General features: G+C 42.4%; 1 protein-coding gene across 2 annotated transcripts; it reads right to left on the reverse strand.

Annotated features, from left to right (window-relative positions):
• Positions 1 to 2,129: 2,129 nt before the first annotated feature.
• LOC143894309 (uncharacterized) lies at positions 2,130 to 8,383 on the reverse strand. Of its 2 annotated transcripts, XM_077400478.1 has the most exons (4): positions 4,032 to 8,383; positions 3,812 to 3,936; positions 3,603 to 3,753; positions 2,130 to 3,253 (listed from the first exon to the last, which is right to left on the reverse strand). In XM_077400478.1, exon 1 carries the CDS (start codon positions 8,375 to 8,377, stop codon positions 6,215 to 6,217), a length of 2,163 nt encoding a protein of 720 aa, XP_077256604.1. In that variant the 5' UTR covers positions 8,378 to 8,383; the 3' UTR covers positions 2,130 to 3,253; positions 3,603 to 3,753; positions 3,812 to 3,936; positions 4,032 to 6,214. The 2 variants fall into 2 exon arrangements, with proteins under 2 accessions (XP_077256604.1, XP_077256603.1); XM_077400477.1 differs by having other exon boundaries at positions 3,603 to 3,936.
• Between the last annotated feature and the right edge of the window lie 7,515 nt (positions 8,384 to 15,898).

Raw genomic sequence — 15,898 nt, forward strand, 5'->3', positions numbered from 1 at the left:
TGCGTGTCGTGTACGGAAGCCCCGTGTGCGTGTCGGGAGAAACCGCGCCGGGCATCTTGTGGTGCATCGCGAGTCTTGCGGATATTTTGCGTCGCGTGCGCGGGCAAATAACGTCGCGCCGGCTCGAGGAAGGATCTCGCGAGCGCGCCATTGCGTGGCGTTGCGTATATTGTGTCGTGCGTGTGCGAATCGTTGATGTCGAGTCGGTGAGAATTGTCATGTCGGGTGGATAAAGATCGTTCATGTCGTGCGTATAAGAATCGCCGTGCGTTCGGAATCGGGGGATTAAGACGGGGGCGGATTGGCGTTACCGCGTGGTCGCGCGTATCCAGACCGAGATTGCGGGGCTCGCTTGAGAGCTTCGTTCGCAAAGGGAGTCTCGCGGGCGTGAACATCACGCACTCCGCGCGCGCTAACGGCCGATCCGATTGCCGCGTTGGTACCGGCCATTCGAGCGACGTCCGGCCCTGGTTTTCCGATACGATTTGTTCGCCTATTATATGAAATATACCTACTTAATATTGTTTATCGCCGAGCTTTATTTTGTGTGTCGGTTGTGTCACGCTCCTTCTCCACCTCCACCTCTTTCGCGCGGACTTACGCCCTGAGCTCGCGACGAGGCCATTGAGGCTACGGTGAGCATTGCCGAGACGTGGTGCGCGTCTATAATTGCACCTGGCGCCCAATCGCAAGGTATCGTCCAAGACCTTAGATACAGGAATTACGGTAAGGAATCTGACCTCGGTATCCCCTTTTGAGCTATCGTCTGATGGCGGTAAGTCAATCCAATTGCAGCCGCGCTCCTTCGGCTAGCGAGACCGAGAGAAATCGGGTTGCAAACTTATTTTATTTGTTACAGAAAATGACTTCACCAAAGGTGAACAACCAGATATCGCGCTCTCAGAATAATTCCACGAACAACGTATCTGCATTGGAACGAGAAGTATAGTATACTCAAATAATAATAACATATGTAAAAAATAAAATGCTAAAACAAAATACATACTACATGTAATAAAAAATAATTAACTGCACTTGTAGTCATGGACGCCTTCGCCGTTGCAGCAACAGCCGCAGCTATCGAGTCCAACGATTAAGCAAGCCGATGATAATTTGATACTCGCTTCGACAGATATTTCTGACACGCAACCTGCACCAGTGAGTAATTTTAATATTAAAATGATCAACTATTTGTAGGTAGGTTTTTTGAGAACCACAAATTAAGATAATTGATTCCTTTACAGTTCTGTTGTAACGTTGTTTATTTTTTAGCCAATGTTTTGACAAACATATTGTAACAACTTATTTCTCCTAAGTAGTCTTTGAGGAGAATGTAAAAGATTGGTCAAAATGTTGGGTAAGAAAGAAGTAATGTTAGAACAACCGTAATAGTTCATTTCATTATTTAGAATAATAGATTGAATATTAATAGTAAATTAGAAATATGTGTGTATATTGAGTGTCTTTATTGTTGTAATTGTAAGTAATTTAATTAAGGATTAAAAACAGATCACTTATGAAAATGTGAATTTATTTTTTAATTACCTGCAGGTATTACCTCCTCCGTTCGAGACACCTCCACCGTCACAGCAATCAATTGCTTCAACACAACGATCAAATGCTTCAGAGCGATCAACTGTTTCATCACCACAGTGCTCAATTATTTCGTCATCAAAACAATCAGCTGCTTCATCACCACAGCGGTTAACTACTTTCTCCTTGCCCTGATCGACTGCTTTTTTTCAGCAATCGATGCCCTCAGATTCAGATTCTGAAATATTGAGTCCTCCGTCTACTTGTTTTATGAGAAACCAAAAACCAGTAAAAAGACAAAAGATCGACCTAGTAAAAAATGCATTCTCTCAAATTAATACTACTTTAAGTACGATGGCATCGCGGGTATATTCCAAAAAGAATCCGACACCGGACGATGACGATTCTGATGTCCTTATTGGGAAGCTGGTCACCGCAGAATTAAAAAAGACTTTTGAACCAAAGAAAAGTATTTTGAAAAAAAAATTTATGGAAATTTTGTATTGTTGACAACTTGAACTTTAATAAATACTATAGATAGATAAATACCATAAATAGATATTTTATGGTAATTCTCAAGGCCATTTATTTATTAAAATATATAAATTAATACATATTATTATTATTATTATTACTTCTATACCATTTCACAGTATAATGTTAAAGCAGAATAGCGCGTGCATAAAACATGTCAGTTTTAAAAAATTATATATACAGAAACGGCAGAATTTCAACTCGCATCACGATGTAGTCCTTGATGTATATATGCGTACTGCCACGGAACTTCGCCAGCAGCTGTCATAAAATATGACGAAAGTAACCCGCATCGAATAAGCCTCTCTCGTAGTTCTATGTGCTCCACATCTTCCGATGGATCTTAAATGATCATTTCCTGGTAATTCTCGCCATTCTCCTTTAATTATTTGCCCATCAATTTCTCTATCAGCGAATTGAGGGGGGCAATATCTTTGCTGCTGTGGTGCTGTCTCGTCGTCTTTTGTTTTTATAAAATTGTGCAAACACATTGCTGCTAGCACAAATTTGTCGACGACTTCTGGCCCAGCGCAAATTGGCCTCCGAAGTATCCTCCATCTGGCTGCAAGGATACCAAATGTATTTTCAATTGTTCTCCTAGCTCGTGAGAGTCGATAGTTAAAAATTCTTTTTTGGTCATTTAAAGCCCTGCCCGGATAAGGTCGCATGACGTTTATCGACATTTGGAAGGCTTCGTCGCCAACAAAATAACAAGGCGTTTCCTTATCGCTTCCTGGTAGACGAGCTGTTCCTTTTGGCAAGTTGAGTGTATCTCCATATAAAGCTTTTCCGAAGGCTGATTTTGACAGAATTCCTCCATCAGAATCGCTGCCATACGCGTCAATATCGAACAACGTAAATCGATATCTAGCATCACAAACAGCCATCAGCACGATGCTAAATGTCTTCTTATAATTGAAATAAACAGATCCAGAGTTCGGAGGTGCCTGAATGATAATGTGTTTACCATCAATCGCTCCGACACAATTTGGCAAATTCCACAAAGCTAAAAAATCTACGCAGATCTTTTTCCATTGTTCTTCTGTTGGAGGTTTTATGCAGATTGGCATTAAAACATTTGCTATAACGGAGCATGTTTCTTTAACGATGATATGAGCTGTGGACTCTCCTACTCTATAGGCTAGAGCTACAGATAACATTTAATCGATCTCCTGTTGCCAAATATCTGTAACAAAATTAATATTTTAATAATGTATTTCTTTATTAATTTAAAAAATAATATTAAATTTTTTTACTTTACTTTAATTTTATGGGCTGTAGCTTTTTTTGCAAAATTTTCTTATCTAGTTATATGTACAAAGAAGGGGGATTATATTGATTATTAAAAATGCAATTAATAAATAAAAAGTAGTATACCATTTGAAGTAAATATGATTTAACAAAAGAAGTATTTATTTCAACAACCTTTTGGCAAAAGAAATTAAAAATAAACGTTACGACGTTTCGATCCTTGGAGTTTGAATCTTTCTCAAGAGATCTATAAACAATATGATTTACTTCAATAACAAATTTACCTCAATGTTATTGCGAGACGTTGTTCTGGACATATCGATGGTCTTATACTCCTTTTTTGCAAGTGTGGGTCCACTAACTGGAGCAGTTCATAAAATGTAGGCACATCCATTCTCGTATACCGGAAAAAGAGATCCGGGTCTTCTTTCAGTTCTGAAAATAGAGTTGCAAAGTCGCCATACGCCGCTCGTCCTCTATTTATGGGACGTACCCACTATCGGCGGTTTTTCCAACGCTTGCTTTTTTCGGCCTTCCACGCGGTGTACAATGCTGCCACAGCTATTTGCATTGTACAAATAAATAACAATAACTCTTCATCTTCCATCGTAAGTTAACCTGAAACAGATATTTGTTAAAATATAACACATAGGACAATGTATATACATAAGTATACATATGTATATAAATAAATACGTTTCAGAAGTACTTACCAAGTAATATTTAACTTAAAAAAGTATATACTCCAAAATCTGTTGCAGAATTGTACAGTCGATGTGGAATTTAACCGCTTTGACAATTACAGGTTATGTGCTACGTTCATATCTGAATCAGACGGTAAGAAGGCTACACGATTTCTGATTGGTTCTACGCTTTTATTCCTATCGCACCATTCATTGGATGGCGATAAATTTATATCGCTATTGCTATCGCTGTCGCTATCGCTATCGCTATTGCCTATTGTGCAAGAGGCTTAACTAAACTTAAGTCTTACTTCTAACAGGAACTGAACTTATGTCTAACTAGACTAGGATAAGATCTTTGCATCTTTTGCTTGACACCATGGTCTCAGATTTACGGCTTGCCAGGTACCACGGTAGGGTCACATGGTATTCTGAAATTCTTCTACATCAGTATAATGGTATACCTATCATTCCCCAGCTGCTCCGCTATTTTATAAGGTTCTTTAAATACGGGTTTAAGCTTCTGTGATGCTCCTACCGTACTATCAAAGTTCTTAATTGAAACTAGATCGCCTACTAAGTACTTATGCGCTTCTTTACGTTTTCCATCAGCGTATTCTTTGTTATACGTTTGCAATCGTAGGATTCTATCAGACGCACGCTCTCGAATCTTATCAATATCAGGTCGCTCTGACTCGCTTTCATTCTGTAAATATTCGCATAGACTATCCGCAGATTTCGCACGCTGTTTTATGCCAAACAATAATTGACTAGGCGTTTCCCCCGTAGATTTACTTACAGAGTTATTTAATGCATACTCAGCATCGGCGACAATTTTGTACCAGTGCTTGCCCGCGGAATTGTCAGATAATTTAGCTAACATGGGAGTCAGGGTCCGATTTACCCTCTCAACCTGGCCATTAGCCTGAGGTGAACCTGTCGCGATCTTAATATGTTCAACTCCATTGTCATTCATGAAGTCTTTAAATTCGGAACTCGTAAAACAGGTACCTCTATCCGTAATCATAACCCTCGGCCGCGAATAATGCTCAAAATATAATTGAAGACAATTAATTGGCTCTTTACTAGAAGTCGTTTTAGTCGGATAGAGTTTCACAGACTTGGTAAAAGAATCTACTACGACTAACAAATGTTGTTTAATCAACCGCTGTTTATCTATTGGTCCCAGATTATGAACGTGAACGGTACTAAAAGGGACATTTCCTTTCGGAATAGAATGTATAAATCCTTCAACTTTCCCGCTAACTGGAGAAAACGCGATGCACTTGAGGCAATTCTTAACATGGCAACTTACCTTCTCACGCAATTTCGGGAACCAATAGTTTTCAAGTATCGCTTGAGCTGACTTCTCAGTACCTACATGTCCTAACTCATCGTGATATTTATACAGAACATTTCTTTCCATTTGCTCCGGAACATAAAACAATATCTTATTACCGTACTTACGATACACCAACCCGTTTCTCATTTCATAGAACTTGTCTTCAGATTTTTCGAGCTTATTACAAATTTCTACAATTTTGGGATCTTGTCCCTGACATATCGCAATATTCCATTCAAATGGGTTTTCCTCGATAACTCCGATGGCTCTACTAAGAACATCTACGTGACGCATACGCGTACCCGCACGATGTTCCAACTCATAATCATAATCGAGCAATGCAATTGCCCACCTTTCGACCCTACGATTTATATCTTTCTTTTTTAGTATCATAGTGACAGCGTTACAATCAGTTATAATTTTGAATTTTAATCCTTGAGGATAAATTCGAAATCGTTCCAAAGCATAAATTATCGCAAGAGTCTCCAGTTCAAAACTGTGAAGTTTCGATTCGCTTTCAGTCGTTCGCTTAGAATAATAAAATATCGGGTGCATCTTACCATCTGCTTTCTTTTGCATAAAGCTTTCTTTTTCTCCGAATTGAAACGTTGCGTTGGCTTTTGTCAGATCATAAAGGGGTTTAGCAATAGTCGCAAAATGTTCTATAAATTTCCTGAAATAGGAACAAAGTCCAATAAAACTACGAACGTCCCGTATACTTGTAGGAATCGGAAACTTCTCGACGGCCTCAATACCCCTCCGCGTTGGCTTTACACCCTGCTCTGAAATAATATACCTCAGGTATTCTACTTCGGTCTGAAGAAAATAGCATTTGTCAATTCGCAACTCCAATAGATTTTCTGAAAGAATCTTAAAGACTTTTTTTTAGGATCTCTAAATGCTGTTCAATAGTCTCAGTCGCTATTAATATATCGTCCATGTAGATTGTTATACAGAAATAATAACTGAGCTCTGATAAAATTCTATATATAAAGCGCTGAAATTTCGGTGGTCCCATTTTTAACCCCAAAGGCATTCTTATTCTTACCCACTCAAACTGACCTAATGGAGTAACAAACGACGTGTATTTAATTGATTCTTCCTCAACCGGGATATGGTGGAACCCATTTTTCAGATCCAAAACTGTAAAATATTTTTTATTCCTCGCAATTACTATTTGATCCTTGATGATAAGAAGAGGGAAATTATCTCGCGCTAAAACTTTATTAAGAAACCTGTAATCCACACACATACCTAATTGTCCGTTTTTCTTTTCTACTAAAACTATAGGCGAGGTAAACTCAGAATCACTAGGTCGTATATACCCTTTCTCTAATAATTCCTTTAGAATCACCCAAAGTTTTTCTGTTTTATCATAAGAAAGTCTGCGCGGCGTGCAATAAAACGGCTGCGGATTATTCAATCGTAATTTCAATTCATCTTTTATTTTTGGCTCAGAAGGCCTCGGATATTCTACGTATAACTCCTGAAAAATTTGTTTTAGCTCCACTTCTGTTTCGTAAGATATTTTAGGGTTTATCTGTAACTCATCAGCGGGATCATCTGCGACTTCAATTGCGTTAATATCATTTTCCCGCCAAGCATTTTTATTCATCGGCAACGTTAATCTAATACCGAATTTATGCAATACATCTCTACCTAATAAAGCTGGTGATACTGACGTATCTTCTGACGCAACATTAATTCTAACATTTTCCTTAGCAACATCATCAATAGAAACCGTCATGTAAACTTTACCTAAAAACTTTAATTGCACCTTTTTACACCCACAGTATTCGCGATCTGATGCATCTAATGGAAGAAGTCCCTGCTTATCGATAAACCGTTCCTTAACAAAACTAATTGGGCTACCTGTATCGAGAAGCGTATCTAAGCACAATACTCGCCGTAAACTAGAGTCTTTTATTTCATATGTCACAATCTTCCTATGTTCGACATCGGTTTCCTCCTCTGGGTCCTCGTACACATTGGCGACCGGTGACTTCTCCTTTACTTCCTTCGGTTTCTTACTCGGACAATCCTTCGCCAAGTGCTCCGTATTGCCACAATTGTAGCAAGATCCACGTTCTCTCTTTGGTTTTGTACAGTCTTTCGAAATGTGTCCTAATTTGTTACAATTGTAACATTTCATCGATCGTCCACTGATCTCTTTTTTCCCGGCTGTCTTCTGCACCTTGGCTTCAGATTTCGTTTTTTCGACTGAAATCTTATCTGCACTTGATTTCTCCCCTTGTGGCAAGTCCTTTTTAACACGATGCGAAAAGGAGATCTTACCAAACCCGTTTAACAAGTCTTTCACTGATCCAAAGTTCTGCATACGTACCTGATTCCGTAACGTTTGATCAGGTATTCCTTCCGTTAAAAAGTCCAATAATTCATCTTCTTCAATTGGCACTAAATTACCCAAAATAAGTTTTTCGTGATAATAATTATTGAACGATTCATTCGGCTGCCACACTCGCAATTCGAACTTTTTAAGACGATCCACTTTGCTTGGTCTTTGGTCGAATCCGTCCTTCATCGCCGAAAGCAATGCATCCAACGTCATCTCTGTATGCTCCGATTTTGAGTAAAACCATCGATCCGCTTTTCCTTTAAGTTTGGAGCTGATAATTATTTTCATAATAGTGTCATCGACCGCAAAAAGCCTCTTAACTAATCGGACTTGCTTCTCCCAATCTTCAAAATAGCGATTTGCTCCGTCGAATTCGCCCAGTAACTCTCCTATACCCTTGACATCTGCACGCAGTTGTGGCGGCGTTGGTGCTTCCGCTCGCTGTACATTATTCATTGGCCTCGCCTCTGGTTGCTGGAGATATCCTCGATTCTCTGGATTTGCTGCAATTGCCAACTCGAGCTCTCGTCGAGCTAACTCCGTTTCCAATTGTGCTACGTCTCGTTCTCGTCTCATAACCTCTAATTCTTGACGTAATAATTCCGCTCTGTCACGTTCCAATTGAAGTTGAGCGTCTCTTCTTTCTTCTTCGTCACCCGTAAGGTCGTCCGCGTTCATTCACGTCCCGTCAGGATCCGCTTCTATCAAGCAATTTATTAAGTCAGTCTTCACTCCTGCCGTCGACAGGTTACGTTCTCTCAGTTTTTCCTTAAGCTGAGATGTCTTAAACCGACTCGCTGCCTCCATCGTACCGTTTCTATTTTCTTATATTACTTCGTAATCACCGTACGAAACTGTCAATCGCGTACTCACAATCAACACCGTCACGTAACCTAAAGTCTCAGCTGTCACACCAACTGTCTCACACCACAGAGTTACCGATCTCTCACTCTTCTGGCAACACGCTTCCGATATTACCGACCCGTGACTTATCACCGGAAAAGCTCTGCAGATATTTCACGCTGCGCGAAAGTTCTTGAACGGCGTCGTCATGCTGCACAAAAGTTCTCGAACGACGTCTTCGTCCTCGCACACACGCACTCAAAATGGCGGACAATAACCGCCGATGGCTTTCGACACACGAAGAGCCCCTTCAGTCAATGTCTTTCGTCCACAGGATCGACAGACCCTGATTAATCATAAATTCGGTTCACTTCGACACAATGCTAGCACACAGCCCATAAATGCATCTGCCGAACGTACTACCACGCAGTGCTCGAACGATGTCTTTGTTCTCGCACACACGCACTGCCGTTATACGAAATTCGTTCCTCTCGCGTAATTCCCGTGCAATCTCTCGCGAATCCCACTTCTGATTTGTAGGGTATGGGCGTTAGGATGGCTGGATTCTGGGTGTAAGAGATTACGCGCGGATGTTTTAAGAGAAATATATTTCTTACTTCACAAAAATGACTGAATACGTTCGACCGTGTCTCTTGTTGGTAGCGAACTGACTCTCTCGAGGGCAGCAGCGACTCCCTCTTCAATACATCCGGCCTTAATGTAGCGCGGCAATACAAACTTTTTCAAAATAAAATACATATTCTACAGCTCTCTTATCAAATTTCGACTTAAGCTTTGGTACTCTTGCATATCCAATGCATCCGAATCTCTTTATTTGCTCAAAATGACAACTCGTTTCTGGTGAGAACTTCTTCAACGGGATCTCGTACTCTATAGTTTTGTGTGGAGATCTGTTGTACGCATGCACAGCAGCGTCAACTGCCAACTCCCACATACTCTTTCGTAATCCCGAGTTGAACATATATGTTCTTACTTTCTCTTGCAACGTTCTGTTGAACCTTTCTGCAACTCCATTATGTTCCGGAGTGTACGGTGGTGCAAATATGGCTTCTATCTTTTCTATTTTTAATACCTCTTTAAAAGTACCTCCCGTGAATTCCTTGCCTTGATCTGACTTCACGTAGCATAGCTTTTCTTCCTTTTCTAGTAGATTTCTCGAATATTAGATACTGCTCTAGAGCCTCTCCCGATTCATCTTTTGTCTTCAGAGAGTAGGCTTTCGCTAGTCTAGAATAGTCGTCTATAAATGTGATTATAAACCTCTTTTGTCCTGGATAGGATGTAGGTTTTATTGGACCCATGATGTCCGTATGTATTAACTGTAGTGGTCTCTGTGCTCTATTTCTGTTTTCTTTAAACGGCAGTTTTGCCATCTTTGCCATTATACAGACTTCACACTCTAATATGGAGTTATCAAACTTAACTGTCTCTAATCTCTTTTCTACTTTTTGTAGCTGTCTTAGATAATTTAACGATGCATGACCTAATCTAACATGCCATAACATTGCCTCATTTATTTTTTCTAGTTTCTTTACTTTTTCAATTACTGAGTTTTCACACATTTCTTCTATATTCTCTATTGTCTGTATATCCTCTAACTTAATGACTTGCTCGAGTTCAGTATTGTTATATTCTATGTTTTCATTCACATTTGCGAGCTCTCCTTCATTCTCCCTCCTAATCGCAGAGCCAACATTATCCCTCTCATCTAATTCTCCCTCCGAAATTGATAATTCATTGGTCTGAATGTTTGCTTGCGATGTTTAGGAAGCTCACAATGTGGAACAATTTCTGCTCTACATTTGTACACAGCACATTCTACATTATGGGATCGCCGCTTAACGGGTAACGGTGACTGCACGAGGAAAAGCAATACTTGTGTGTGCGCCAAGTGCCCTGTGTAACGTGAGCTAACGGCGATCTTACTACAAAAGGGAAAGATATCAGACGGGACAGTACATAGCTCTACAGAGTGAATTACGCGTTTCAAGACTACAATACACTAGTACGATACATGTTACAGAAATCGGTACGTGGAACAATCCAGAAATCGGTACGTGGAACAATCTAGAATCCAGTGCGAAAGTACAAAATGGTGGAGGTCGTGTTACACGGTAGCTTCAGCATCGATACGTTTGATCCAGCAACCACGGATTGGAACCGGTGGTTACAAAGATTCACGGCTGCGGCAAAAATTTTCAAAGTGTCGGACGAGCAGAAGATTATGTACTTGTTACATTTTATTGGATCTACAGCATTCGACGTTATATGTCAACAAACTGGCACCGACAGATCCATATACAGTTCCCTTCAATACGTTGGTCGATAACCTCACGGAATTCTATGCACCAGTACCCCTGGAAATTGCCGAAAATTTCTTTTTACCAACGGAAGCAAAGTGACGGAGAGAGCATCAAAGACTTTGTTGCCGCGCTACACAAGTTGAATGTCCATTGCAATTTCGGGCCATATTTGAAAACGGCCCTACGCAACCAATTCGTGTTCGGGCTGGCGAGTCATCGAGCCCAGTCCCGGCTGCTGGAGATGAAGGACCTGACGTTCGATAAGGCTGTGCAGGTGGTTACAGCCATGGAGTTATCTGAGAAGGATGCTCAGCAACTGCAATCAGGATCGACGGTGCCGGCGGCCAAGGACAACTAGCTACATGGGGGCCAAGGACAAAAAGCCAGAGAAGAAATCTCAGCCCAAGCGAAAACCCTTTACAAAATCGGCGAAGGCAGAAAATAAGGCAGTTCAATCCAATAACAATAAATCTCGTGTCAATACCATGTATAATGTATCTTGTTTCAGGTGTAGTGGCAAACATTTAACGAATAAATGTACCCTAGATAGGAATATTAAATGTAACAATTGCGGTACGCCAGGCCACTTACAAAAAGTATGCATGAGTGCGAAGCGAGCAACCACCAACCAGATCGAGGAAGTGCTACTCCTAGAACACACCGAATTCCGAGATAAGTTTTTTGCGACACTTATGGTGGACGGTCGCCCCCTGCGTTTTGAAATCGATAGCGGTGCAGCGGTTACAATCGTGAGTATCCGAATGCTGCGGGAACAATTTCAAAATCGACGTCCGTGTCCAACGTCCTTACAGTTAATTACGTTTTGCAAAACGCCGATTCAAATCGTTGGAGTCGTACCCGTGACGGTTACGTTGCGCGGAAAAACTGTTAAACTTAACCTGTACGTTTCAAATGTCGAGCGTGAGTCACTTTTAGGGCGTGAGTGGATACGACAGTTACAAATACAACTAACGGAATCAATAAATAATGTACAATTACGCGATAATACACAAGAGACAATTGCGCGATTATTACAACAGTATCGAAATGGGTTAGATCCACACTCTACAAAAATAAAAGGGTTACAAGCTAGTCTGACATTAAAGGAAAATGTTAAACCGGTCTTAAAAGCACGTACAATTCCTTTTAAGTTATTACCACTCGTTGAAGAGAAGCTGCAGTCGCTAGTTCAAGCCGGTATTTTAGAGATGGTAAATGCATCCAGATGGGCTACGCCTATTGTACCCGTTCTTAAACGTGATAACACGGTTCGTATTTGCGGGGATTTCAAGGTTACGATACACCCATACTTAGTGGTTGACGAACATCCACTGCCAACGACAGACGAATTATTCTCGTCAATGGCAGGCGGAGAAAAATTCTCGAAAATAGATCTAAAACAAGCATATTTGCAGCTTGAGGTTTGTGTCGAAGATCGCGAATTACTTACACTTAGTACGCACAAGGGATTATATCGAAGCACAAAGATTGATGTACGGTACGGCTTCGGCGCCAGCGATCTGGCAGCGCGAGATGGAAGATATTCTAGGGGATATACCCGGAGTATCAGTCTTTCTGGATGACATTAGAATAACCGGTCCAAATGATAAGGTTCATTTGCAGCGACTTGAGATGGTACTGCAGCGCCTCGCGAAAGCCAATATCAGAATCAATGAAAATAAGTGCAAATTTTTCCAAAATAGCATGGATTATTGCGGATATAAGATAGACAAAAATGGATTACATAAAACTGCAAAGAAGATACAAGCTATTGATCAAATGCCAAAACCGAAAAATGTTATGGAATTACGCTCATTCCTTGGTATGGTGAATTATTATGGTCAATTCATTAAGAATTTGAGTACGATATTAGCACCGTTACATAAACTACTACAGAAAAATGTTTGTTTTAAATGGTCGCGTAGTTATGAACAGGCTTTTCAAGCTGCGAAAAAGAATTTTAAAAGCGATACAGTGCTTGCACATTTTAACACAAAACTTCCATTGATTCTGGCTACGGATGCTAGTCCTTACAGCGTAGGTGCGGTTTTGTCACACCGCTATCTGGACGGTACAGAGCGAGTATTACAGTACGCGTCCCAGTCTCTGTCAGAGACCCAAAAGCGATACACGCAAATTGATAAAGAGGCAAATATGCGATCATTTTTTGTGTGAAGAAATTTCATCAATATCTCTATGGGAACAAATTTACGTTGTATACTGATCACAGGCCCCTAGTGCAAATATTTTCTCCGATCAACGCGCTGCCTGCATACACAGCGCTGCGAATGCAGCATTACGCGGTATTTTTACAGGGTTTTTTATTCGATATTAAGTATAAGAATACGAAATTACATTCTAACGCGGATTGTCTATCACGACTACTGTTGCCGACGTCAACAACAGCGGAACGCGATGTAATAGACGTCTATGAAATTGATACAGTACAAAACTTGCCCATTACAGTGGAGGAATTAGCACGCGCTACAGCAAATGATGTACAGTTAAGTAATATCCTTGAAGATTTACATGAAAAAAAGAAAATACCAAGCAGCTTTTAGTATTCAACAAGGTGTCCTCCTTTATAATAGGAAAGCCGTAGTCCCTAGTCAATTACGCGACAGCGTTTTCTGCGAGAATTACATAAAAGTCATTTTGGCGTAGTGAGGATAAAGGCATTAGCGAGAAATGCTTTCTGGTAACCTGGCGTGGACAAAGCAATTGAGAGATTAGCAAGTAATTGTAATACATGTAACAAAGTGCGTAACGACCCAACGAAGGTCGAAGTACATGAGTGAGAGCCAGCAGAAGTCCCCTTCGAACATGTACATGTGGACTATGCGGGACCATTTATGAACCATTACTTTTTCGTAGTTATGGATGCATATTCGAAGTGGCCTTTTGTTCGGATAATTAAGAATATTACCGCGAAAACCACGATTAACGAATGCAAAAAGATGTTCACCAACTTTGGTTATCCAAAAATAATGGTAATGGATACTGTAGTAGCAATTTCCGTTCCACGGAATTTTTACAATTTTTAAAGTCAAAAGGAATTACACCGAAATTTACTGCTCCGTATTATCCGTCAACAAATGGATTGGCAGAAAAGTTTATGCAAACGGTGAAAAACTTTTTGCGAAAGATGCTTGCGGATCCTAGAAATAAGGGACTAACGTTAGAAGATGCGGTACAAGACTTTTTAGTACAATATTGAGTAACTCCACATTGTATTACAGGCGTAGCTCCATGCGATCGAATTTTTAAAGGAAGAATGCGTATAACTCAACGGTATGTTTACCGGACGAGCCAAAGAAATGTACAAATACAACGTTTAAGACATGTAGAATATTTGAGGTGGGAGAGAGAGTACAATGTAGAGACTACAGGAATAAAGTTAAATGGCGTTTTGGTAAAGCCATTCGTCGTACCGGAAAGTTACATTATACGATCGCGTTAGATGATGGTCGGATCTGGGAGCGGCACATAGACCAGATTCGCAAGACAGGAGATGATGAGAACCCAAGACAAGACTGGTACTCAGGTGGAGATTTAAAACAACCTGACTTCGAAGCGCGGATCTAGATCGCGGCGGGCCTGGATTCGAAGGAGGTGCGGAGAAGCAGACGGGTGGCGAGGTTAGCAAAATGAAGGCGTGTCTCGGTTAACAGAAAATAGTAACGTTTATTCTTTAACAATATACACTCGCGACATTTGCAATGTGTCAATACGCGTGTACGGCTTAGGCTGGGTTCGCTCGCGTGTGCCCGCGCGGTTTTCGACGGTTGGGCGTGCGTATGAGGCGTCGTTGGTTTGGCCGCGGGTAGCGCGGGAAAACCCGCGGTATGTGCAGGGCGGAGCCGGCGCTTTTCGTTCGCCTCGTGGACCGGATCGCGTGGTGGTAGGTATTGGTCCGGGGTGGTGCCGGTTGCCCGGTCGGCGTGGCCCGGAGCACGGGAAAATGGCGCAAAGCGCGGCGGCGATATGGATCGCGAAGCGTGGGGAACGCGGGTGAAGCGGGTCGCCGGCCGAGACACACTCGGCGAAGACAGAGAATGCCGGAGGCGCTCTACCTTCTTGTCCGGACAGGCTTCGGATGCTTGGGATAATAGAGAGAAGCGGGTCCTTCGCCGAGACACACTCGGCGAAGACAGAGAATGCCGGGGGCGCTCTACCTTCTTATTCGGACGGCTTCGGGTGATTCGGATAACTACGAAAAGCTGGTCGTTAGCCGAGACACACTCGGCGAAGACAGAGAATGCCAGAGGCGCTCTACCTTACGTTCGGACTGGCTTAGTGCAGGCATTCAGGATCGGTGTTGTCGGAAAGACGGGTGATCGAGAATCGCGCTCTGTGCCAGCAACGCCGGGCTTATATACGCGTCGCGGCGGCGTCGCTGCGGCGTCGCGGCGTGGTGGGGGTAGCGGCGGCGATCGCGAGCGCCGGGACGGTGCGGCGGAACGATCGGTGTTTACGGCGTCCCGACGCTGCGATCGCGTTCGGCGGTGTTCGGCTGCCTTCGGCACCGCTCGGCGCGGTGAGGCGGTTGCCGCGTTAAGTCCGTTCGCGGACTTTATTATATGTTACAAAAAATATGGGCACACCGTGCCCGGTCTTTACCCCGCGGGTGGTCGGCGGGGTGGCTTCGGCGAGGTGTTTGGGCCGGAACGATGCATGTTCGGGGGTGCATCGTTACATCAACCCCCTCCTTGGAAAGCGCGAATTCGGCGCTCTAGGTTTTAGGTTTGATCTCTCGGATTGTGCGTACGGTGCCGGTGTTGTTGAACCGAATATGCCATCTCTTTCCTCGGGACCTTGTCTTGTGCTGGCGTGACACGTGAGCGTGGTAGTGTGGCACCCAAACAATATGCTCGTCCTCCACTTCTACCGGGATTGGAGGTGGCGGCTTTGTCCTTTCGGCCCGCAAGGGTCGGAGCTCGGCCGGAGGTGGTTGCGGTTGGCGCGGCGCGGGACTCTCTGCCGTGGCTGGTTCCGGTTGCGGCGGAGGTTTTGCCGACGCCGGCGGGTTGTT

This window comes from Temnothorax americanus, unplaced genomic scaffold, assembly GCF_048541705.1.
Source record: "Temnothorax americanus isolate GAGA-0224 unplaced genomic scaffold, ASM4854170v1 Scaffold135, whole genome shotgun sequence".
Taxonomy (NCBI): Eukaryota; Metazoa; Arthropoda; class Insecta; order Hymenoptera; family Formicidae; genus Temnothorax; species Temnothorax americanus.